The sequence below is a fragment of the Vulpes vulpes genome, chromosome 10 (genome assembly GCF_048418805.1).
Source record: "Vulpes vulpes isolate BD-2025 chromosome 10, VulVul3, whole genome shotgun sequence".
NCBI lineage: Eukaryota > Metazoa > Chordata > Mammalia > Carnivora > Canidae > Vulpes > Vulpes vulpes.
In genome coordinates this window covers 20,824,206-20,851,530 of record NC_132789.1, presented here as the reverse complement: position 1 = coordinate 20,851,530, position 27,325 = coordinate 20,824,206, and the positions used below count along the sequence as shown (strand labels likewise).

General features: G+C 39.0%; 1 protein-coding gene across 12 annotated transcripts in view; it reads right to left on the bottom strand.

Moving 5' to 3' along the window:
* The window catches only part of GRK3 (G protein-coupled receptor kinase 3), a 129,091-nt gene that overhangs the window by 46,367 nt on the left and 55,399 nt on the right, over window positions 1-27,325 (bottom strand). For 7 of the 12 annotated variants that reach the window (XM_072723087.1, XM_072723093.1, XM_072723095.1 and 4 more), the window contains 6 exons: window positions 22,206-22,279; window positions 11,683-11,784; window positions 9,363-9,437; window positions 8,259-8,320; window positions 4,072-4,123; window positions 2,057-2,148 (listed from right to left, as the gene is read on the bottom strand). In XM_072723087.1, coding sequence (XP_072579188.1) covers window positions 2,057-2,148; window positions 4,072-4,123; window positions 8,259-8,320; window positions 9,363-9,437; window positions 11,683-11,784; window positions 22,206-22,279 — 457 coding nt within the window. The remainder of the gene's footprint in view (window positions 1-2,056; window positions 2,149-4,071; window positions 4,124-8,258; window positions 8,321-9,362; window positions 9,438-11,682; window positions 11,785-22,205; window positions 22,280-27,325) is intronic. The other 5 variants (XM_072723091.1, XM_072723097.1, XM_072723090.1 and 2 more) reach the window with 1 other exon arrangement.

The window sequence follows — 27,325 nt, the reverse complement described above, 5'->3', positions numbered from 1 at the left end:
GATATTGAGAACATGTGAAGTGGCATGTTCGTTAAATATTTAATTTTCGGGACACCTAGGTGGCTCAGTCGGTTAAGTGTCTGCCTTTGGCTCAGGTCACGATTCTATGTCCTGAGATTGAGCTCCACATCAGGCTCCCTGCTCATTAGGGAGTCTGCTTCTCCATCTCCCTCTGCTGATCCCCCTGCTTATGCACATACACTCTCTCTGTAAAATCAATAAATAAAAATTTTTAAATACTTAATTTTTGTGATGAATTTTCAAGATGTTTCATATCACTTCTATCACTACCCCCTTCCATGATGGTGTCTAGTAAATAGTTTAAATTGCAGACCACAGAAGCTGCCATACATGGGCCTTGAGCTGCTGGGTTGAGCAAGTTTGCTTCCACTGGCTTCTGAGGTAGATGGCAGTTCCAGAGCCAAGACAATGTAACTGGCAGCCTCGGGACTGGAAGGACGCACTCCTGGATTAACAGGGACTGAATCTGGCCACTGTCTAGCTGTGGGATTCCTGGTAAGTGTCTACCCTTAATCTAGAAAGTGGAAGACAGTTTTCCAAACCCTGAGAATCCTGTGAAATAACACACGTAATGAAGAAACACGGTGATAGTATGACTTTCTACATTGTGTGGCAGATTAGCAGATCAGCAGCTCTCCTAAACACCTAGACAAGCAGTAGTGAGGAAGGAAAATAAACAATCAGTGAGATGGAATAGGTGACAAGCACATCACTTAGGGCCAGAGCCCACCATGGTACTACAGAAGGGGGATGAAAGGCCCATTGGCAGAGGACTGTTCATTAATACTGACTATGGAGGAGGTAGTGGTCTGCAGGCTTTACGATGTATTATCTCATTCAAGTCTAACAACAAGGAAGTATTTTCCCAATCCTACAAACGAGGAAGTGGAGGCACAAATTTCATGCAAGCCCGATCTGTCCTGGCTGAGGGACACCCAGACCTGCACTCTGGATCACCAGGCCATCTGGTCTCAGCACGGCACCAGACTACAGACGCCCCAGTGCCAGACCCTGGGTTCACCCTGCACAGGGCCCTACAACAGGAAGAAGACCAGTGGGCATAAGTCAGGGAATGTAAATTTCAGTCGCCACATGATAAAAATCATATCCATTATTGGACCTGTCTGAAGACTAAGAGGGCAACTTCGCAGAGCTGTTGGTGCCCAATCACAAGGAGGACCTGAGTGGAGGCTGAGTGACAATGCTACACAATGCTCAGGGGTGGCAGGGGGAGGTGGGCACTGAACTCGGTGACCTCATTTACTCCTTACACTGGCTCAGTGAGGTTATCAACCAAGCTGCACAGACGACTCTACTTTCCCATGGTTTTAACATGCCTGTCACTTGATCCCACTTGTAGCTCTGGGTCTATCAAACTATATTTTCCCATTCTCTTTTGATTCTAGATATATGTTCACTTCAACAAACTGCTTCTATATTTAAAAACAAAATTTTTTCCCCTTGCACTACTTAAGAACTCCACCATTCACCTTCTGCAAGAACCTCATGCCCGGCTTATGTGCACATAATTGCCTCACACCAACCTCCTCCTGTAAGATAAACAACTAAGATGGTGATGGAGGCCCACAATCATGATCCTTGTAGCAGGGAATACTTCTCACCCAGTGCTTGAGCTACCCATCTGTGGAACTGACATCTCTTGGAATGCTATGCCACCCCAAGGTTCATATGCTGAATCACAGGTGGGCCACTGTTTAGGAGATAATGTCTCTCCTGTGCAAAGCAGAGAATTCTTTGCAGCAAGATCAGACCAGGAGGCTATACATAATGCTCCTTCTTGGTCACCTCCAGATCCCAGGCTCCTTTACCCACAGCCTGAACCACAGGGGTTCATGACACAGTTACTGGCTAACTTTCCTTTTAACCCTAAGAGGTGGAAGTTCCAGCTGATTGTTCTCATTGATAATGCTTAACAACATACAGCCTATTTCTTTCTGGCAAGTGAAATGATGGGTTTCCATAAATCTATGTAGGCATTTTCTGTTGATGCAAGCATAAAACCCATAGCACTTACATTTTTCCAGTGTCTGCTTTCCTGCAACCGTATACTTCACCAAATCCTCCTCGTCCAATGATCCTATGTACACTGAAATCATTCATGGTCAACTGTGAATTCAAAACACAAAAGGGATACACAGCGTTGTATTAAAATTATGTTGTTGTTTGCACGTAAAACATAGTTGTTAAAACAGCCATCTGATAGAGGGATCTGCCCTGTGACTGCTCTAAGAGATGGGATGTGAAAGGTAGAAAGATTTTCTAGAACCTCCTTCTGCTCTACCCCCAAAATGCACAAAAGGCAGGCAAATGGGAAGACAACAGTGTGGGAGTCGAGTTAGATTGTTTTTTCAAATCTCCTAAATGTTAGGTTATAAGATGTATACCTTGAAGGCAAGGGAGTGTGAAATTTCTAGTCAAAATGAAAAGCATCCTTAGCTACTCCGAAACCAGAAATTTGGGAACAGCTCCACAATTCTGGGAATTGTCATGGTAGAAGAGGAAGTCTACATCAAGAGCATCTAGGTTTTCTTAAGAGTGGGCCATATGATCAGAAAAACCCAACAGATGCTGGCCATGTGAATTTTTTATCGATAACATCAGGGAACAGTCAGGACTCATGTTAGGCATGTGAGCATGAAACAAGATGCTAAATATGAGGAAAGTACATAAAGAAGCTTCATTCATAAGCCTCTCCTTGTGTCAACATCTCACCAATGCCCCCCACTACTATTAAAGTAGGTTTTAAAAAAATGTTTATGTATTTATTCATTTAGAGAGAGCGAGAGAGAGGCAGAGACACAGGCAGAGGGAGAAGCAGGCTCCATGCAGGAAGCCCGATGTGGGACTCAATCCCGGGTCTCCAGGATCACACCCCGGGCTGCAGGCGGCACTAAACCGCTGTGCCACAGGGGCTTTCCTTAAAGTAGTTTTAATAGTCTTAGCACGAAGGCAGAAGTGAGCCCGATGTTCACAGTGAAGGGGCCGTCGGACAAGAGCTGATGCCTGCTGGTTTATGTACCCTGGCAAGTGAAGGGTCAGATTCCTGAAGAGTTCCCCCCAAACAACCCTTAAAACACCATGTTTGCAGCCAGGTTACTGGCCACACAGGTTTCATATCTGATTCTCAGGAACAGCAGGATGAAAGCAACACCATGCATCAGAAAGATCTATAGCAGATAGAAAGGATTTTTTTTGAAAAAATGAGTTACTGTCCTCTTGTTTCTAAAATCCTGCCAGGAAATGTGAAAGAAAGAAGTTAAAATTTAAACACACACACACACACACACACACACACACACACACACACAAACTGCTTCTCCCCATGGTACTGGCAAGGAAAAAACGCACACAAAAAAACCCTAAAAAAAAAAAATCCAATTGATAATTTCTTTTTTGCACTAGCAAACCTATGTGAAGGGAGAACATGAAGAAGAAGGTAAAAGGCTGCAACAAGGAATGAGGGCTCCAAAAACCAAGATGGGGGATGTCCCGGGAATTTCTGACGTTGAAAGCCGCAAGCAGATGAGACATTCACAGGAAGTGCGTGTTAGAAAGGAGCCTGTCTTTGACGACTGCTTTCCTCATTCTCAAAACTAATCAAAGAGGAGATGAACTCTTGTGCTAATAAAAGATGTCATCATTTTTATTACAAGATTATATCTAATAATACAAACAAGAAGAGACTTTCCTGGGATGGCAAAAGACAAGGGCATGTGGGAAGTACATTATGTAGGGACCTTGTATTTTGACTACTATTTCTGTGGAAGGGTCAATCGCTGCTTAAAATACCCTTTCTTAAATAAATAAACACATTCTTATATGAATCTGAGAAAAGAGAATTAAAACTCGAATTGTTTACGAGGCCGGGTACGGGAGGATGAATTCTTCATACACAGAGCTATAAGAGCAACATCTGTTTAGACAGCGTATTACCCGTGGGAGTGTGCTCCAGGGCAAAGTATTTTCTCACGAAGTTAAGCCAGAGGAAGTTTTTATTTTAAAAAAAGGAAAGAATAAGAGGATACTCACATGGATATTTAATTCTACGTTTTTCCACTGACAAAATCGAGTGAACTTGTCACTAAAAAAGAATATAAATGGTCACTAAAAAGTTGCATATTACATTAATCAAATTTAAAGAGCAATGTTAAAGGACAAATGGGGACAGGATCACTTGTCTTGCTTCTCAACCAGAGATACATTCCCTTGAATATTTTTTCACAAAGCTTTCACTGGTCTTTATGGCTTTATTTTAGGAATCAGGTGAAAGACATAATATTTCCCTTAAATTGTGATTACTGCTATGGTCACATCTGTCTCTGAATCAGGACCATTCAAGAGAAGGCCTAATCTGAGCCACATATGTATTTTCATTTTAATAATGTATTTTATTTAACCCCAATATAGCAAAATATTACTATTTCAACATGTGATCGGCACAAAGTTAGCAATGAGACCTTCTATATTCTTGTTTTTATATTAAGTTGTGAAAACTGGCCTATATTTTATACTTAGAGCCCATCTTAATTCACTCTCTGTCATTTCAAGTTCTCAAGAACCACACGTGGCTAGTGGGCTACCATACCATACTGGGCCACGCAGCTCTAAATGACAAAATATTTATAAATAATTGTAATAGCAGCAAACACTCAGACAGTGCTATCCACATGCCAGGCCCTGTTCATTTCCCCCTCCAGTGACAATATGAGCAGGTCTGATGATCAGGAATGATGACGCCCATTTTGCAGCAGAGGAGACTATGGTCCAGTCAAGGTCACACAGTGAGAGAAGGGGTAGGACTGGATCTGAACCTGGACCAAGTACTGCTGCTCAAAGATACAAATGTTTTATGAAAAAAAGCCCTTAAACTAGAATCACAAGATGCAATACCCACTGGGTGGATTTGCTCCGAAAATTTACTCAACTCCTTGATGAGTAGTTTTTCCCCTCTATGAAGATATCTATCCCCAGATCTATTTAATAAAGATGTTATTTTCATTGTGTTTATTTATGAGCAACACAGTCTACACTGTTTTAAAACATTTTTTTTCCAAAAGAAATGCATTGTAGATTGACCACTCCTTAGAGGTAAAGAGTATTCTTGGTGATGGCTGGATTTCACCTAGCCCCTGGCACGATTCTTTACAAGGGCAACATCCAGGGTTCTAGAAGAAGGAAGGAAGGAAGGAAGGAAGGAAGGAAGGAAGGAAGGAAGGAAGGAAGGAGAGGGAGGGAGGGTGGGAGGGAGGGAAAGGAAGAAGAGGAGGGAACAAGAAAATACTTATGAAGTGCATGGTACAGGAATTACCAGCATGGTAACGGAATGCCCTAAGGCATCTAAATGTCCTAGTTGCCTGTGGGGTCCATTTAATATGCTGTCCAAGGATCTTTTAAAAATATTTCTGAAGCTAATATAGTCAAGTTGAAAATCAAAGCAGAAGAACTCTTTGTAATTATGTAGCACCTTTTGTCAATCTAAAATGACATTAGTGTTCATTGATCCCTCTCATCCCAGTGAGGTTGGTAAAATAAAATTATATTTTGAGAATTTCTGAGAGTTATTTCAAACAGTTTCTCTTTTTTCCTAAGTATGATGAGTGCAAAAAGCAAAACCACACTGTGGTGTTCTGTGTCCTTATGAATCTATTGACTGTCACTTTGAAATTCTTGGTGTACTGGGGCTAGCTAGTACTCCCTTTACTCAGGGATTCTAGATTCTGGAGCTCAGAGCAGGCCACAGGGGGTGGTGGTCTGGCACATTTTACAAACTTGCAGACTGGCTGGGGAGGAGAGAAGAGTTCTGCTGACCAAGAGAAGAGTCTAGAGAACTAAATCCCAACACATATCCACCCTCAGAAGAACAGTGTCTCCCCAGAAAAGGACACTTTCAAGCACTCATTTTGCCCATGAAATATGGGTTTTCTGTAGCAAGTTCTCTAGGAAGTACAGATGGCCCCGGGGTGTCCTGGCTCAGTCACGTGTCCATGGAGGTCCCCTTGGTCAATACCTAATTACCAGGATGCACACTTTTTGACAGAAGAGGGACTGGGGCTGAGAACAGAGGAGAACCTGGGCAACATAGGGCTCCTGACAGCCAGCGCCTTGCAGAGGATGGAATGTTAGAGGTTACCGATACAGAAATGCCAGGGGTGCAGTGAGGGTAGGGTAGAGGACGCATTTTTAACCCCGGTCCATACTTGAGCTTTAGATTGCTGGGCAATTGAAGTTCACTGCCTGACAGAGGCTACCAAACCTCATCCAGGAGAGGGAAAGCCTCCTTCCCAGATTCAGCGTGGCCTGGAACTTATCAGCCCTGTGTCTCTGCTGGCCTCAGGTGAAGGCAGAGATGAGCCCTGGCATAGCTGAAGATTTCCCCTTTATGATCAGACTGAGAAATCATCTTCCCTGTGAGGCCGGCAGTGAGTGTGGCCAGTCCTGATGAGGCTCTAATACAAGGTTCTATTTAGGGAATGTCCATGCTTTTCAAAACCCAAACCTGAAACTCGGTCTCACAATAGAGTTTTTAAGTTCTCATTTGAAAATGTATTAACATGAAAAGAACTCGAAATGGATAAAAATGGAAGACATTTGCTTTGAAAATAATTTACATAACATGGTTAATGACTTCAGAAAATCCAGTGTACCTACTTGCCTAAAACACAAACAGCTTGGATTTCTTGCGGTAATAAGAGCAAAAAGTTCACCCAGTGGGACAAAATGAATCGCGGGCTGACCTGGTGGCCCATTGGCAAAGAAAGAGCTACAAGACCTCCTCCCCAATTTTAGTTCCCATCCTCATTTCTCCCCTCTTCTCCAACGATTGCACAGAAGCTCGACTAGCCCAAGAGCTGGGAAAGGTCAGATTTTTGAGCTAATAGTACCAGAGACAGTGTAAGCCAGACCCCACTAAGATGCAGCCAGCCTATCCCCTCAGCGTGAGCCACTGCTTTCCCACACAGTCTCTGCTCCTACTCAGAAAAGGGTAATAATCATTTGTATGCATATTAGTTTCCCAAAGTACTAATTCTACTCCAGGATAAAATTATCTCTTGAACTCTTGTGGCATCACAACACAACTTTTTTTTTTCTTTTTTAATTACTTTAGTTCTGCGAATATGTGGAAGAAAAGAAGCTGCAGAGAAGCAATATTTGTTCTTCCAGGGCAATTAGGGAACAGCTGTGGGCTGTTCCAGCACCGAGACATGATCATCACGGTGATTGTCTAGAAATTAGCCGAGTTTGTGGAGAAGAGCACAGTCAGTGTGAAAGCACATTCTGTTTAAGAGAGTCCCAGTTCCAGCGGCACATTATCTCAGAGGAATACTCAAAACCTCAATGAAATGACTGCTGGGTGCCAGAAAGGCATATGAGCTGGCCACTTTTATGGGCATCACTGAACATTTTCAGGGTTTTGTATGACAAACATACACATATAGTTTGAGTGGCTCAAGGAACGTATTTATTAGGGATATTAATAATATATGTGACCACAGACATCTCCCTAGACCCTCAAATTAAATTACATAAAGAATCAAGTGCAGGCTTGTTCCACCTTGGGGGGATAGGATCTCCAAGTGCAAACAAATGAATCAGATAGGTCACAGAACCATGCGTGCATTAGCAAAGGTGTCCCAATAAGATACTTTTAATATTGTGGTTTCATAGTCTATTTAAACTTTAGAGCATTTTGAAGCTAAAGAGCTACAGGTTCAAAGAGACATCAATATATAAAATCCTTAAAAAAAAAAAAAAAGATATACAAATCCTAAATAATAATGTAAAGTACTGAGGTGACAGTCTAATGCAAAGCCTGGCACATGGTACATGCTTGGTAAGTACTTCGAATGATTAAATTGATACCCATTTTAAGGATAGTGCTCTTTGGGTAAAATGAGGTACAGCTATCATACAAGATTTTACATATGTATATATACCAACATTTTTTTTTTAAGATTTTATTTATTTACTCATGAGAAACGCAGAGAGAGAGAAGCAAAGACACAGGCAGAGGGAGAAGCAGGCTCCATGCAGGGAGCCCGATGTAGAACTCGATCCCAGGACTCCAGGATTACACCCTGAGCCAAAGGCAGGCGCTAAACCGCTGAGCCACCCAGGCTTCCCATACTAACATTTTAGTATAATGTTACATATCAAGTATAACTCAAAAAAATGTTATATATATATATATATATATATATATACATGAAGTTTCATACCTTTCCATAAATTTTTGGAAAATGTTGCCTCGAAGGCTTTCACAAATTTCTTCTATGTAGGGCTGGAAGGGATGGAAAAGAAATCACACACTGCATAAACAGAAACGTAGAACACATACTGACAAGACTCAGACAAGCTGCAGCTCCCACTCTTACACTTGCTCTTTTTGGCATTTGTCCAGTTTTTAGTAGCAGATTCATCACCGTGGTTATTTATTTAATAGTTATCTACAGCTCAACTGCACAGTCTATGAAGGTATGGACAGGTCTGATCTGTTTGCCACTGCATCTCTACTGCCTAACATGGTTCCTGGAAAGTCACAGCCACTTCCCAAGTGCCCAGTCAGTTTTCCAGGCATGTGACCCATGCAGTTCCACAGGGTTCACATTCAGAAGAGCACAGAGCTTGGTTTAGTGTCCCTGCTATCGCCATTTGAAATTCTTAATTTCTGAACAAAGGGCCCCATGTTTTTCATGCTATGCTGGGCCCTGGAAGTTACATAGCATATTCTATAAATGACTAAAAGTGTTGATGATCAGCACTGATATTGAGTTCTAAAGACTAAAAGCTAATGGATCCATGGGGTAATCTATTCTTTAGATTAGCTATTTTACTTATTAACTTTCTACCTCTTAGAATCATAGAGCTAAAGGTAACAATAGGAAAGAATTAATCCCTCTCCTCATTTTGCACAGGAGGCTGCGGCACTGTGGGCAGGTACTTTCCCAAGGTCTCTGAGGAAATTCACAACTAGACCAGGATGAAGGGCTCCTGACTCACTTGTGCAGTGTGCATCCCTTTATGGAAAACAGTCTAAACAGTCTTGCATGAGTCTGAATGATGCAGGCCCACTTACACATTGATTTTTCATATATAATACTATAAATGTATTTTCCTTATAATTTTTTAAATATTTTTTAACTATGTGATAATTGATTGTTCATGTTATTGGTAAGGCTTCCAGTCAACAGGAGGCTATTAGTAAAGTTTGGAGGTAGAAGCCAAAAGTTGTATATGGATTTTTGATTGCATGGGGGTCAGCATCCCAATCCCTGTGTTGTTCAAGGGTCAACTGTATTTATTTTGAAATAATTTTGTCTTACCTGGAAAAGAGTTGATGTCACTTGTTTCTTGGATAGGTGACTTTGTACATGTTCTACGGCTTGCTTTGAGAATGGCTTTTCAAAAAATAATCAAAAAAGTTATGTTTTTCCCACAAATATAAAACGTAATAAACCCCTATATGTTACACAATACCACAACACATAATTTAACACAACTACTAAGCAGGAGCCTATGATAATTATATTGACATGCATTCTTTAAAAATCAGTTGGGTATCTATGGGCAATCCAAACAGATGCTTGTTCCTCTGAGCTTCAGAAGTTCTTAGATACCATATCAAGAAGGATGATGAGCACGGGGGCACCTGATGGGCATACCTAATCCCACAAGAGTTTAAGACTATCATGATTTTTTTTAAAAAGTATAGAGAATCTCATTATCACCTTATTAAATGTATACATCCCTTAATTAGTTAATGTAAAAATTAGAAACGTAAAATTAGAAATGTAAAATTTCTACTGTATAAGAGAAAACAGGGGAGCCTGGGTGGTTCAGCCAGTTAAGAGTCTGCCTTCGGCTCAGGTCACAATCTTGGGATTCTGGGATTGAGCCCTGCATCAGGCTTCCTGCTCAGCGGAGTGTCTGCTCCTCCCTCTCCCTCCCCCTGCTCATGCTTGCAAGTTTGAGCTCTCAAATAAATAAATAAATAAATAAATAAATAACATATTTAAAAGAAAAAAAGAAAAGAAAAGAAAAGAAATGCATGAAAATCCATTTAAAAATTTGGGATGCCTGGCTGGCTCAACGGTTGGGCACCTGCTTTCGGCTCAGATCATGATCCCGGGGTCAAGAATCCCACATCGGGCTCCCTGTGAGAAGCCTACTTCTCCCTCTGCCTATGTCTCTGCCTCTCTCTCTCAGTCTGTGTCTCTCATGAATAAATAAATAAATCTTTAAAAGAAAGAACGAACAAATGAACGAAAGAAAGAAAGAAAGAAAGAAAGAAAGAAAGAAAGAAAGAAAGAAAGAAAGAAAGAAAATCCATTTAAGAATTAAAAGCCAGGGTGGTGAAGGCTGTAAAGAAAAGCCTTGCTGTGAACAGAGCAGAGGGGAACTTGCTCTAAAAAAATAGAGCTTACACCAGCAAGAACTACACATACTATTCTTCCTCCAAACTTCAAATTATGTCTTCTTTGATAATGCACCATAAGAAGAAAAGTTTAAAATGCCCATCATACTGTTAAATACCCTCTAAATTTGCTGAGCTACATGAAAACTAAGTTTCAGTGGCATCTTCACGGAACATCTGGCATTTTCCAAGGTTCAACCATTCTCCAGCAAGGTAGCAAGGCACAGAGCATCAACCATCTGCTACAAGTTAGGTGAGAACAACAAAGAAATATATGGCACAAGCGGTGCCACCAGCTACAGTTATTCAAATGTCAGTAAGAACTGTGAATGACACAGTAACTATAGAAGCACTAAAATAAATCATTATCATGGCCAGTGCTGTCCTCTTCAACTTCCTGCAGTGACAGCAATGCTGTGTATCTGTGCTGTCCAATACCGGAGCCACCAGCCACGTGCAGCTATCGAGCACTTGAAATGTGGCTCATGAGGAACTGAGGAGTTAAATTTTTAACTCCATTGGATTTCAATTAATTTAAATTTATATTTAAATAGCCCCTGGGGCGAGTGGCTCCTGTATTGGACCCACAGGCCAGGACTGTGAGGCCATTCCTTCAGAAAGCTCTCTCAGAGATATTACGTGGTAAATTTTTATTATCTAATTATTCCACTCACTCCTGGTAGAATAATTTCTTAGGAACCTAGTTTATCCTAATGACTGAATGGATTATTTATCTGATTTACAGGGGGAAGAAATATTTCCACCACTATTTAACTATTAACAAAATTAACATAATAATTATAATCTTCTTCATTAATCCAAATAAACTATTTAAGATTTATATTGATCAATATTTGATTAGCCTAATTATTTAAAGTACAGCCAAATTAACAATAATAAACTTTAATTTCCTTTAGAAAGCCTGGAATTGAGACTGTCCTTTTTTTTTTCTGTTGATTTGCATGATCTATCAATTATTTTTCTTTCTTTCTTTTTTTTTTTTTTTTTGCCATGAAAGAATCCACTTTTGGAAATAAGCTTGGAGTAGATGGAGCAACAACTTTGTGTCAGCATTACCAGGAAACAAATGACAGAAGAGAAGACATGGGTCATGTCCTGGGGGGAGTATTGTTCGATATTTAAACTTCTGCCTCCTATTTTACTTTCTGGAAACACTGCAAGCTGTCTGCTATCCAAACTAAAGGCAGAGAACAAAAAGAAATACTCACGTGTGAACAAGACAGCAGCTCCTTCATGATGTAGGTGTCATAAATTTGCCGGCTTCTGCAAAGGCGATCTTCCTCGTTCTCTAGCTTCTCGTATTCTTTTATCTAGATTTTTCAAAGTTACCATGGTTAGGTATATCTTCCCAGAAAACTCACTTTATTAAAAGATATTACTCGCCCGGGTAAAAACCACTTCCACAGGAGATTAAGCAAATTGCTGAACCGGCTACTCTACAGGAAACTACTTCTAATGTTGGAATAATGAAGTTGGGATAATTTAAATGCAACTTGAAACATACAAATGGGTTTTTTCCTATGATGAAACTCGTCACTTAAATTTAGAAGGACAATATTAGGAAACTAATACTGCCATGGTTACAATTATCTTACAATATACCAGCCAGAGGCCATTCGTCCTTGCCAACTCCCCTCTCCGGAGCAAAAACCATTTAAATCTGGCTGTAATTCAGTTTCTAAGACTTATCATGGGGATCGTTGTCATTCAACTACAACATTACAAAACAAAAGAAAAAATACATAGTCAAAATAGTCAAAATTCCTGCAAGGGTCCCTTTAAAAAATCAACTGAATATTTTAGAAAGGCATTAACCCATAGATGAAAAGCACTGTTTTTTGTTTTTTTTTTTTCAGGTTGGAGCCTCAGCTGCACAATAAAGTATTAATAAATAGGTTACTTCAAATAGATATTTTGCTAACTTATTAGGGAAGTCAATCAGAACAGTGTTAAGACAGCCAAATAATAAAAATCATGCTTTAGAAATACTTGCTTTATGTAGAACTAGCCCCAATCCCTCTAATCTGGTAATAGAAGCTGCTAGATCAGAGTGTTTCTTTTATTTATTTACAGAAATACTTTTAATCCAAAAGACAAGAGAATGAGGGCACAAATGAAATATGGAGTTAGCAGGAAGACTAATCTTCAATAAAATGACACCTCTTTAAACAAATGACTTACTTTTGGGAACAAAGTTTTCAACAGATAGGCAGTTGTTTACATTGACTTTCATAATATCTGAGTGTTCTTTATTCTGGGATGATAGAATAGAAATGAAAGTTGCCTTTTTGCAATAAGGCTGGGATAGTTCTGAAATCAAAACCTGTAAATCCTATAAGAATTACTGATAAAGAAGGGGCATAGTCGGCAGGGAACTGGGTGTGTGAAATACTGAGGGCCCAGGTGAAGGCCAGCTGGCTCACACATGGAGAAATTACTGGGGCCATATTGTTACAATAAGATTCACAAGTCTGTGACAGCCAGGGCTTAGAAGGGAGTCTTAGAAGAGGCAATAAATTCTGCCATGAAGGCAGGCCGACTGGAGTAGGTTATACTCCATCCAACCAGAAAAGACTTTTCTAAGGAACCAGCAATCCAGCAGTGTTGGCATTACCAAAAGATCCAGGGTTCACCACCCTGAGTTAATTGAGAAGAACAAATCTAAAGAGTTCAAATACCATGCCAGACATAAATATGGTACTGGGAGGCAACAAAAGCCAAACACCAAAATCTGAAGTAGAGTCAGAAAATAAACAGAGGATCTGGTTTGGTTTATTTCTTTTGTTGTTTTAATTTTATGTAGTCCAGGGGCGCCTGGGTGGCTCAGTCCATTAAGTGTCTGCCTTTGGCTCAGGTCATGATCTCAGGGTCCTGGGATGGAGCCCTACGTCAGGTTCCCTGCTCAGCAAAGAGTCTGCTTCTCTCTCCCCCTCTACTTCTCCCCCCTTCTCTGTGCTCTTTCTCTCTCTCAAATAAGAAAATAAAATCTCTAAAAAAAAAAAAAAAATATATATATATATATAGGGGGCGGGTCCAAAGGTCAATACAGAATTCTGGGATAAAACAGGTAGACTGTTACTAAGTGAAAGGAAACATTTCTGCCTAAACACTAAACAAAGTCAAGAAATAATAAGCCTTCATGGAATTATTATCCTTGAAAGCAAATGTAATGCAACATAAGGCTGTGCTCCAGGGCACCTAGAAAGCAAGTTGACACCTGTTTAAACAAATGCTGATAGTATGGAAGTTTTCCATGAACTGTAATAATCCAATGCCATGGAACATTCTAGTTTCTTGGGCAAAAGATACTCTGAACCACAATACGAGCTTTATTAAGAGATCTGTGCCTCATAAACTCCAAAGTGAACAACAGAAAAGGAACTCTTAGTAGGCAAAGGAAAAGCCTAAAGTGTCTGAGTATCTGTGACTGTAATTCAAAATTCACTTCCTATTATCAGGAAGACCACTAATTAAAGAACACGCAGTCAACTATCAATTGGCTCTAGATGGGATGATCTTATTGTAGCTTGTGCATGAAAAATGCCCCCTCTAATTTAGGCAGTTAGGTTGACCAGGTAACCTGAGCAAGTAGCAGCCCAAGCTCAAGGTGAAAAGTCTCCCCCTCAACAGAAAAGAAGTATCATCATCAAGGTTGAGCATGCACTGGCCATGCAGTGCCTTTCTGCTTGGGTGGTTACAAAGCTCACAGCTGAACATGTAGCCTGAATAAGCAGAACCCTAAGAGCAAGCACTTTTGGTCCACAGCTATCATATCTCACTTTCTCACTACCATTTTCGGAAGAGGGCCTTGTGAAGCCACTAATGGCCTCTGCTTGCCCAATCAAGGGTCTCTCTTTTGTCTGTAGCTCCACTGACTCTGCAGCAAGCATTCAACTCAGCTATCCTTCCCACCTTCTTGGCAGCTTTGTTTCTCTGACTTGTGTCATCTACACTCTCCAGAGGCTTGCCACACTGGCCTCACTTCCTCAGTCTCCCTTGGTAGTTCTTCCTCCTCTGTTGGACTTCTAAATTCTGATGTGCCTCAAAGCATGGTGCCAGAGTACCCCTTTTCACCCTCTGTATTACTGTAAGGTAAAAATTTTCAGTCCCACAGGTTAAAATATCAATTACATTCTGATGTCTAAGTCAGGATCCCTAGTACTACTCGCTTCTTCCTCTGAGCTCCAGATTCTAAATATCTAACCACCCATTTGACATTTCCATATCCTCTCTACCCCAGCCAAGCATGCTCCTTCCCTAGTCTTCTTTATCACAAACATGAGTAAAACCATCCTCCCAATTGCTTAAGCCAAAAAAGAAATAATCATCTTTGATTCCTGCTCTTTTGCTCACACTCCTGCTTCTACTGCCTCCTACATCCAATTAATCAATCATATTGGTTTTACATTCAAAATATATCAAAAACCCAGGCTCTGCTTTAGGTAATAGCCAAATAACTGCTAAGGGACCAATTATCCTGAGAAAACAACTGTAAATACTGGACATTTTTAAGACCCAACTACACTGAGCACAAGCTGGAGTGACCAAAAGTATATATACGTAATGGGGAAGGGGCATCGAACAAAAGCCAGAAAGTAAGAGAAGATATTCCTGAAAATAAATAGCCAGAGAGTCAGAGCTCCAAAATTCTGTATATACATTCTGTCAACATCTCTGTTGGACCCCATAATGACATGCAAGCCTTGGCAGATCCAAAGCATTTCAGCTAAAGCTAAAAGAACTGAGAGAGATTCAGCTGCTATTCACTGTATAAGAAGACAGAGTTTTTGAAATCTAGTAAGATGAGTTAACTGCTAAAACAAAAATTCAGTACCCTTTGAAGAAGTATACAGAGTTTAGAGTATCTATTAATATATCAATCCCAATGTACAAGATACAATCTAAAATTATTTTACATATCAAGAAACAGGAAAATGTGGCCCACGTGCAAGAGAAAACACCATAAATGAAGACCGTTCCAACCAAGATGACGCTGATGGATGCAGCTATTAGAACTATACTCAAAGACATAACAAGAGATATGCATGTAATGAATAAAAAGATAGGAAATAGCAGCAGAAACATATTAACTATGAGAAAAACCAAATGGAAATTTTATAACTAAAATATATATCTGAAATAAAAAATTCAATGGGTGGACATAATACCAAAGTAGAGATGCCAAAAGAGTCAATGAAAAGATCCATAAAAATTACCTCATCTGAAGAACAGAAAAGTGTGTGTGTGTGTGTATATATATATATATATATACACACACACACACACATATATTTGGTGAATATATGTATATATATTCATATATATATATATTTGGGTGAAAAAATTGAACAGAGCATTAGTAATATTTGGCATTATATTCAAAAATCAAACACACATGTAACTGGAGTCCCAGAAAGGGAAAGAGTCTGAGGTAGAAAAATGCTTAAGGATAATGGCTCAAATTTCACTAGATTTGGTGAAAGATACGAATTTACAGATTTCAGGAAAGTCAGCAAACCCCACAAAGGATAAACATAGTATCTAAAATTATTCCACTAAAATACAGACATTATCAGAAATGGGTGAGGGGTGGTGAGCAAGACACTTTTATATTTGTCTCAAAGAAAAAGACTTTATATATGAAAACACTGGTTGAAAGTAGAAAGGAAAAGATTTATCATGAAAACAATAAGCAAAAAGAGACTAAATAGCTCTAATAATATCCAGTGAAGTCATTTTCAAGACAAAGACTATGACAAGCAATGAAGAGGGACATTTTACATGAAGAGACATAACAATCATAAATGCATATGAATGTAATAACACACTTCAAATACATTTTTAAAATGACAAGATAAAGAACAGATAATTCTACAATCTCAGGAACTTACAGAACAAGTAGACCTAAAATCAGTAAAGACGTGGAAGATCATATCAATCCCCTGAATCTAACTGATATTTAGAGAATATTCACTTAACACCTCCCACCTTAAATTTTGCATGGGCTCTAGAATAAAATCTGAATTTGTTACTCTGGCCCCCAACCCTGTCTCCCTCCTCGACCTGATCTTATCTCACACATCCCAATTCTCTCATCCACGAAGAACATACTATTTTGGTCTTCTTTCAGTTCCTCAAACATGCCCAATTCTTTCCCACCAGGTTAAGGGCTATGTCTTAGCCACGGTTAGCCTAAAATGCTCTCTCTCCTCACTCTGTTCCCATCTTCAAAAGACTAGCCTCCTTATCAATCAAATCTGCTTCCATACTTGCTCTTCAGAGAGTCAATTTTTGACCCATCAATCAGAAGTGGCCCCCAAAGTCATAATGCATCACACTGAGTTTTGAGTCTGTTTTGAGTCATTGCATAGCAGTTATTACTTCTTCATACATTTCCTGTTATTTATTACTTTTTATCATCTGTTTCTCTCAACCAGAATAGAAGCTCAAAGAGAACAAGGACTTTGTCTTGTTCATCCAAGCAATGTCAGGCACAGGTGTTTGATATATATTGGTTGAATGAATGAAGAAGATCCTAAGTAATAACTTTGCCTCTGATCTTATATTTGTTCTCTGTTTCCCATGACTTATTTCTAAATCTAGGTACGTATACATATTTTTATGAGCTGCCTCCAAATCTAAATGGAACAAGGAAGTGGAACCAACACACTGAGCAGTAACTATGTGTCTGTCACCGTTCTGGTGTGCTGCTTTCACACACACACACAAGCTTGAGAGACAGGCACTGCTATCACCCTCGTTCTTAGTGAAAGACACCCAGGTAGATAGGCTAGAAATTGCTTGCCCAAGTTTATGTAGTGAGTAACTAGAGAAGTCCAAATCCAGACCCAGGCAGGCTAAATTTATAGCTGGCACTCTCAACCACTAAGTTACAGCCTCCATCTACCTCACCAGCATACTATAGATAAGGTTTAGAAAGCAACTGTCCATCCAGCATCCAATCTGAGCCTCACAATTAGCCTTTGAAGTAGCAGGGGATGATTAGTAACTTCATTTTGTAGATAAGGTTAACTGAAGCTCAAGTATGAAGTCCCCCTACTGTGTGCTCCTCAAGTGTAGGGACAGCACACTGTTCACATTTAAAAACTCCAAGTCTGAAAGACAGATGCTTCAGAGATGGCTCACCCACTGCCCTGACGTCCTACAGCAAATGAGAGGCATGGCTGCACCTGGAGCTTAGCTAGGCCATGTGTCTGTGAGTCAAATACAGATGAAGATAAATAACAATTTTGCACACAGAAGCAGCAGGCATAGGTTAAGTGTTACAGAGTGTTACAGACAACAAATTGTGTGGGAATCAAAGGCGCAAGCAATTGTGGAAGACTGGGCTAGCCAGCTGTTCAGAGACTTATTAGTGAATATACAAAAAATATATATTTTATATAAAATTATAATTATATATATTACACACAAAAGAAGCTAGGCTTTCCACAGGCCAAGAAGGCAAAGCAGCATTTGAGGTTGGAAGGAAGGACATAAGAAAAGAAATAGAACAGGCTCAGCAGTTAGTGGCAGTTCTATGTATGAGAAGGTAGTGAAAGAAAGGTAAGTAATGACTAATATAAAGATCTGTGAATGTCAGAATAAGCTATTAGGCCTTAACACACTGGAAATGGGTAACCACTAAGTCTGGGGATCCAGGAAAGTGGAAATTAAACATATAAAATATGCATTTCAAGACAACTGACAAAGAAGTTTTCTAGGGATTGGGGTCATACAACAACCACCAGAAATAATCAGACTGATAAAACCAAGGACAAAGAGAAGAATTATTGATAAACGCAATGCTTAAAGGCTGTACTAATTTAGAAAACTGTATTTGAAGCCCCAAGACTGAACGGTACCTTGAATAAAAGAATACAGAGCAAGTTGCAAGGGAGCTTTGGAGCATTATCCTTCAAGGGGATAATCTGATAAGCTAGATCCATGGTGTGCCAAACTAGAAGACAGGTGTGAAGAGCTGGGAGCAAGCCAACCAAGAGAACTCTAATGTTTAAAGTTCAAATGGAAACACATCAGCAGTATTCACTGCCATACTGGCAAGAAGGGCTTAAGAAGTAACCCAAGTAGATTGCCCATCTGTTTCAACCTTGCAAAAGTTATCTGTTAAAGATTTCTCTGTATTTGACAAGGCAACTTAGTACTTGCTGAAACTGAAGAGTAGTAAAGCTTTTAAGAGCAGAGAAAGAAATTTCTTTTGACAGATCAAGCTGTGATACTCATCTAGACTACAATTCAGACTGAAATAATAAAATGAGTAAAATCTTTTTGCATTTGGCTTACTTTTTTTACATGATGCTAAATGTACATAATAATTTGATCATTCTCCCTGGAAATACATTAATACAGTTTTAAAAGTATAGAAAATATCGTTTTCAAGTATATCAATAATCCCAAAAGAAAAGAATATTCCTCCAATTTTCAAGCATATACAAAGATTACTAATATCAGTCCTAATTATGCTCCACTTTCTTTGAACCATTTAAATGCTTTAGGATAAAGATACATTGTGCTAATAATGGCATGTCATTTCTTAAATATATTTTAAATTAAAATTTTTTCTAATTTCTGTTCTAATTTCTTCTTTGACTCATAAATTACTTACAAGTGTATTTATTTCCAAGCAGTTAAGGATTTCTTAGTAAACTCTGTTATTGAGTTTAATTCCATTGTGATCAGAAAACAATTTTGATCTTGAAATCTTCAGGAACTTTCTATAGGGCCTGGCAAATAATTTTCTTTTGGTAAATCTTCCACTTTAATGAAAGCAAATTCTATTTTTGTTGGGTGTAGCATTCTATATATGTCCATTAGGTCAAGTTTACTCATAATTTTATTAAGATTTTTACGTCATTACTAATTTTTTATCTGTCTGTTCTATAAACTCTTGAAGAGTGTTAATGTCTCCCACTAAGAATGCAGAGTTGTCTTATTTTAGCTGTCAATTTTGGCTTTATATATTTTGAAGTTACATTATTTGTTACATATAAGTTTAAGATTGTGATCCTGACCCTGTTATCACTACAAAATAATCTCTATCTCCAAGTAGCATTTACCAGATACTTGATCTGATATTAGTGTTGCTATACCAGCTTTGCTTCAGTTGGTGCTTGTACCTGTATATCCTCTGGCATCCTTTCGTTTAAAGTATGTTCCTTGTAAGCAGTATGCAATAGAGTTTTGGTGATTTATTCAGGCAGGCAATTTTAGACTTTTACTTGGGAGTATTTAGTCCATTTCCATTAAATGTAATTACTTATATAGATGGATTTATAGCTGCCATCTTATTCTTTGTTTTCAATTTGACCCACCTACTTTATGTCCTCCTTTTATTCCTTTTTTAAATTAATCCAATTTTGTTTTATTCCATTTTCCCTCTTTTAACTTGTTAGATATACACATTTTAAGAGTTGCCTTAGAGATACAATATGCATCCATACCGGATTAAAAGTCAACGCAAATTATTACTTTTACCATCCAGCCCCACTAATAATCCTAGGATCTTAAAACACTTTACCTTCTTCAAACCCCTCTTGCCTCTTGTACTATCATACATTTTAGTTTTATATACATTTTAAAATCTAAAAACACTGTTTTGCATGGTCAACATTCATTCATATTTTACATACACAGCACCCTTTATGATGACCTCACTCCTTCCTGCATTTCCATCTGGGAGTTCTTCTCCCAGAAGAGATACTTTAGGCAGTTGTTCTTCTGCCTAAAGTATCTCTTCTTAGTATTTCTTATAATGCAGGTCCATGACTAACAAAATTCCCTCAGTTTTTCTCTGAAAATATCTTTACTCCACCTACATTTTAAAGGAAATTTTTGCTAGAAATGGAATTCTAGGTTAGCAGAGGTTTTTGGATTTTATTTTTTTTATTACTTAGATGGCCACCTTACTGTCTTTTTTGTTGTTGTAGTTGCTATTGTTTTTGTTTTAATCATTTCTTTTAAGATGTGATAGTCATATTATTTGTTACTCCTTTAAAAGCAATGTGTCCTTTTCTATCCTCTAGTTGCTTTGAAGATGTTTCCTTTGTCATAAGTTTCCACCCGTGTTATCTTGATGTGCAAAGACAGGTCTCCTTTGCAGCCATTCTGCTTGGGGTTTTCTAAGTTCTCTGAATCTGTAGCAGCTGCCTTTCAGCATTTTATAAAATGCTTAGTATTATCTCTTCAAATATTGTTTCTGCCCTATTCTCTCTCTTCACCTTCTGGGGTTCCAATACTACATGTGTTAGATCTTTTAACCGCATGTCTTTAATACCCTTATCTATTTCTTTTTTACATTCTTTTCTGTGTTTTAGCATGAAATTATCTACTGACCTGCCTCCCTAATAATTAATCCTATCTTATGCTGTAACCAATCTGCTATTGACTCTAGTCATTAGATTCTAATTTCAAATATTATACTTAATGTTCTACAATATCCATTTGGTTCTTTATGATAAATTGGACTAAAATTCACTATTCCTCCATCTACTTTATCTTGTCCTCTATCATCTTAAACATATTATTTATGGTTATTTTTAAGTACCTGTCAGCTAACTTAAATATCAGAGTCATGCAGGTCTCTTTCTATTACCTTATGAGACATATGATCTTGTATCTTAGATGCCTCCCCCCCTTTGTACTGTATGCTATACATTGTAGGGTGTCTTTATATTATTTTCCACCTAACAAAAAAGGACAGAGGCCACCCTTGTACTCTGCTACACAGGTGGAGAGAGGGCTGATCGCCAATACAGGACAGGATTGGGCTGGGTCTCCATTTTTGTAGGATTCAGTTTCTGCCTCTGGTTTGCCCCTGTTCTTAAGGCATAGCTCCCCATGGAATTCAGTTAGAAGTCTTTGTCAACATTAGACTCAGTTCTGCCTGCAAAAAGTTTTCAGAACAGCTCTTTGGCCCCCTTGACATAATTCTTGAGAAGACTAATCACATGTTCGGGGCCCCTCCAGTTTCATTTGTTTTTTATTCTAGTCCCAGAAACCTCTTCTAGCTTTTCTGTCTCTCAGAAGCAGCCTTCTAGCTAGGGCTAGACCTGGACTCTTCTCTGCTTATGACACCTAGAAATCGGTAGCTGCCCCAGGGGAGACGTAGTTACAGATCTTCAGTGTCAATCGACGGTTCCCTAGGGTTTTCATCTCTTGCCCGTTCTGTTTTCAGATTTCTGCCACCACAGGTCCACATTTCAATACATCAGCATGAGGCTGTGGGAGATTTCAGTGAGGCGCCTGTCTCTTCAGCTGTCTTTCGAACGTCTTACTGGGGAAACCAGCTGTGGGTCTGAAGCTCCCCTTTCCCACCCACGTCTCCAATTTGTCACTCCAGCCACATGTAACCAGAAAACTTTGCTAGTTTCTCTTTCACTCAGTAGAGACCCTCTGCCTCAGCTTACTTCTCTGAAATCAGCAAGCTTCTGCAGAAAATCAAGCAGTTGCTGATCCTCAGTGCCCCTCTGAGTGATAATCCCTCCTCTGGAGTTTTAGTCCAACTATTCCTCAGTGCTTGCAGAGCCCTTGAAAATATGATTTTTACAGATGTTGTCAGTCTATAATCAACTACATATTATACCTTATGCTACTAATTATAGTCAATGAATTTCTACATATTTATAAGATATTTAGTTGTCTTGATGTTTTCCAAAGTACAGTCTACATATGCTTTTAAAATAAAAGCATCAGTAAAACAGTCACTTCTTACCTCTTCATAAAACTTCACCTGAGGTACAGCTTCATTAATTTCATTCAAACAAAAATCTTTAAATAGCAAGAAACCTAAAGGAAAAAAATAAAAAATTTCAGGGTGGGCAATAAATTGAAATATTACTCCACAGGGTGTTTTCAAAGTAATATGTTTATATTTCAACCTCTTCCTCCCCTACCTTCAAAAATAATAATGATTTGAGGGCACTTGGGTGGCTCAGTCAGTTAGGCGTCCAACTTGATTTTGGCTCAGATCAAGATGTCAGGGTTGTGAGATCATGCCTCACTTCCGGCTCTGCATGGAGCATGGAACCAGCTTAAGATTCTCTCCTTCCTTTTCCCTCTGTCCCTCATCCCTCCTCCCTCCCTCTCAAAAATTAATAATAATAACAACAAAGATTTCAAAGGGCTAAGTATACCCTAGAAGGAAATATTCCACATAAGGTAAGAGTACCACATACATGCCTCCTTACTTTGAGAGTTCCTTCTCTACTGGTAACCCCCCACACACACCCCGCTTTTAAAAACTACATGATAAGCAGTGCCAGTAGTCACCACTCCTTAGAGCCACTGGTCACTACAGTAAACAGAAGAGTTACCAAAGAAATAAGAGATATGGGTAGTGTGAAAGTGCTGGTAAGAGTCATCATAAAGCTAATACATACTATGCCCACATAAACAGGACTAAATTCCCTAAAAACAAACAAAAACCAGAAGGACTTTCCTGACCTTCCCAGCTTTTCCTCTTACCACTTACTACATCAAAGTCCCCCCAAATACCTTGTGCCAGAGCAGATTACCTACTCCAGATCATTCTCTACTCCTTCACAGCACCATGCCTCACCTTTAATCAATCAGCACCTTCTACCTGGAATACCACCTCCACTGCACAGTGCCTGGTACACAGGAGGAGTTCCATAGGTGTTTGTTGAACAAATGCTTGGTTACATAACCCTTCCAATATGGCTCTGTCAAAGTACTTAGCACACTCCAATTAATTATTTGATTGATAAGTTACCACCCCACCCTCACATGTGCAAACCAATCACCTAGCTTAAAGGCCTAGCACACAGTCAAACCTAAACGAATGAATTTCACTGAGACAAGCTGATAACCAGACTGAGAGTAAAGATCATAAAAAGTCACAAAATGAAAAAGTCAAAACAATGAAAGGACTGCTGGAAGAAACAGAGATCACAGAAGGGAACTGAAGGAAAGACACACAAGTTTGAGAGGTAGGGAGATGGCAGACTGGAATTCCCCAGGTAGGAGGGAGGAGGCAAAAGAAGCAGCATTGACAGGTTCTAACTGAGGTTAGCCAAAGAAATCATGTAACTTGAACCTGTTATTCCTCCAAAAATTCCCATCCATAGTTCCAGGAAGATGACCTCTGAAAATGGTAAATATTCACTGAGTGGAGCCAGAAGAAAGTATTCAGACTATTTAGTCAAATAGACAAGGCCAGACTGACTCAGGCCAGGTGCAGCCTGGCAGCAGGGATATGGCCACACTCATCTCATCTCAAGGAACAGGACAGACTGACACTCCACTTGAAGCAAGCAGGAAATTCAAGACGCAGACAAACAGAAAGAGCTGAAAATGCAAACCTCTACCTATTTGCACGTTAGTATTTTTGTCTTAAATAAGAGACATGGGTTACCTTTTCATTCTCATGCATTTCAAAGTATGTCATTTCCAATATCCTTTGTCGTTTCTTCTTTGACTCATGAGTCATTCAGAAATGTGTGGTTTGAGTTCCAGATATTTTGGGGTTTTCAGGTATTTTTCTGATACTGATTTCTGTTTAATTCTGCTGTGGTTAGAGAATATGTTCAGTATGATTTCAAAGCTTTCAAATTTATTGAAATGGCTCTGGCCCCAAATCTGGTCCATCTAGGTGAATGCTTCATGGACACCCGGGGAGACAAGCATATAGCATAGAGCATTCCATTAAACAAAATAAAATGGCAATGAAGCCAACTTGGTTAGTAGGGTTGTTCGAGTCCCTCATCCAAATCCTTACTGAATATTTGTCTATTTATTATATCCATTATCAGAGGACTGCTGAAATCCCCATTGGTAATTGTGGATTTGCTCATCTTTTTTCAGTTGTGTCAGGTTTTGGTTCATGTATTTCTTTTTCTATTTTTAGGAGAGAAAACTAAAATGAGAATTTGAACTGAGGTTATTTTGATCCTATGAGAGATGTTTTTGTGGCGTCTAAAAGACAAAATGAACTAACATGCCACGTGTGGACCACTGGCTTTGGGCTGAACTTGGAATCAAGGGGAAATGGTTCATCATGCCATCATGCCCTCTGAATCGGGACCTACTTTCTCCTCTAGCCTCTTCTTAGACTGTTCTCTCCCAAGCTCATGGCACATGTGTCTGCATTCCAGTTCCTCTCTAATACCAAACCCAATCTGTTCTCAGGGCTACCAACTTGCTATCCCCCCTTCCTAAAACATGCTCTTTGACTTTGCGGACCTGCAGAACTCAGCTCAAATGCTCTCTCCTTCGGCCTTCTAGGATTCTCATTCATTTTCATTCTCTCTCTAAGATACATGTCTGCGTGTATACACGCTTTGTTTAATAGCCCTTGTGACTAGCAAAAATTATCAGATGCATATGCTTATTTGTTTCTTTACTATCTACCTCCCCTACAACAATGTAAACTGCATATGGAAAGGCCAAGAGGTCTTATTCTCTACTACATATGTAAGAACAAGAACATCATGACATAGAGGGAGTGCAGGAAGGAAGGAGGGAGGAAGAGGGGACAGGAGAGGAGGGACAATGGGACGCCTGGGTAGCTCTGTTGTTAAGCATCTGTCTTTGACTCAGGGCAGGATCCTGGAGTCCTGGGATCGAGTCCCACATCGGGCTCCCTGCACAAAGCCTGCTTCTCCCTCTGCCTGTGTCTCTGCCTCTCTCTCTCATGAATAAATAAATAAAATCTTAAAAAAAAAAAAAAAAAGAGAGGAGGGACAAGAAAGGAAAAGGGAAGAGGGAAGAAGGAGGGAGGGAAGAAGGGAGGGGTAGCAGAGGGAGGGGAAGGGAGGAGGAAGAAGGTGGATCAGGGAGAGAGGGAGATGAATGAATGCACATCTAACTGCAAATGTTTCTACCTGCTCCTTTAATGCAATTTCCACTGTCAATGTGTGGGATGAGCCAAAGAATGACTATAACATACTGAAGGGGAAAAGCCCCATTATTTTCCTTATGTCTGTGCAAAAACTGAAGCCTTACTTTCTGTCTCAGCAGCCTCTAAAATGGAACAGCAAGAAAAAAGGTATTTTGCCTTTTGGATAAACTCTAGATCACTGTGTTTCAGGCTGAGAGCAATTTCCCTTCATCAGGTTTAAATTATACACATAAAAAAAAACCCAAGTGAAGCATTTCTCAGATTAGAACAAAACTAAAAGGGCAAAAATAAGGAAATAATTTGCCTAACAGGTTCACTTCATCAGTGGTTTTTCTCCAGATTTTAAAGAATAAAAAATAGTGACCAAACACCTGCTTTTACTAGATAACTGTGGAATATATTCACCCTGTTTCTTTATTTGGGCCACTGCAAACTGCCTGCATATTGATTAACTTTTGAGTATATATAACATTCAGAAAAAGTAAACTATCCCAACTTGTCACCACAATACTTCGCAAAAATTAGGAGAAAGAATTGTATTGCTTTTTATAAAATACCACTGAAAACTTCCTATAATATACAAATATAACTTTTATATCACATTTTATAAAATATCAATTAAGAACTTTTTTAAGTTCTAGGTATAAGTTCTAAATGTAAGTTTCTATGAGAAATTTTTTGAAATGCTGCTTCCTAAAAAGTTTTCAAAGGAGAAAGAAAAATATGAAAAAAGTCTTGCAAAAAACAGTATCTGTCTTAAGTTTTGCCAAGGAGACTCAAACACTGGGAAGGATAGATTGTATAATTGCTAAAGGTTTCTACCAATACTGACTGATTTGACAAAGCATTTCCTGAGTATCTACCAGGACCCACTGTGCTATATATATTGGGGATGCAATGGTAAAGACAGATAGAATTTTTCCTATAAGGGGCTTATGGATTGGTATAAGGAACAGATGACAAAGAAGTACACAAATAGAACAAGTGTAATTTATGGTTAATGATATAAGGAAATTTTAAAAAGTGCTGAGATAATCCTGATGATAAAAAAGAGGAAATGTATGTCATACAGAACAACAGTAAGACCTCTCTGGTCTGTGAGATGAACAAATTACAAAGCATTTCAGATTAGAAAAGTCTAAAATGTTTAATCTTACTTCTAGTCAATAATGTATTAGAAGTTTTAGCCAGCATAATGAAGCAAGAAAAGGAAATAAAAGTCATTCAAAGTGGAAAGGAAGAATTAAAACTGATTCTATTCAGGGTGCCTGGGCAGCCCAGTTGGTTAAGCGTCCAAATCATGATTTCTGCTCAGGTCATGATCTCATGGTCATGAGACTTAGCCCCATGCTGGGCTCCACAGAGTCTGCTTAAGATTCTCTCCCTCTGCCCCCCCATAAATAAATAAATAAATCTGTAAAAAAGATCTTAAAAATAAAACAGATTCTTTCATAGACAAGCTGGTTATCTATCAGCAAATCCTATCTACAATGGTACTAGGATACATAAAGGAATTTAGCAAGGCCCCAAGATATAAGGCCATTAGATAAGAATTAATGACATTCTGATATGCTCACATCACACAATTTTAAAACAAGCCATTTGCAATAATATCAAAGAATAATCAATACTTAGGAATAAATAATTAAGAGATATATAAGACTCTTATGTTGAAAACTATAGAATATTACTGATAAAAATTAAAGAAGACATAAATAAATAGAAAGATATACTCACTTTATTGATTGGAAGATTCAGTATTGCTTAGATGTATATTCTCCCAAAATTGATCTTTAAATTCAATACAATCTCAATCATAATCCCTAGGAGCTTTTTAAAGAAACTGACAAACCTGATTTTAAAATGTCCATGGAGGGACACCTGGGTGGCTCAAGGTTGAGCGTCTGCCTTTGGCTCAGGGAGTGATCCCGGAGGCCCGGGATTGAGTCCCACATCGGGCTTCCTGCATGGAG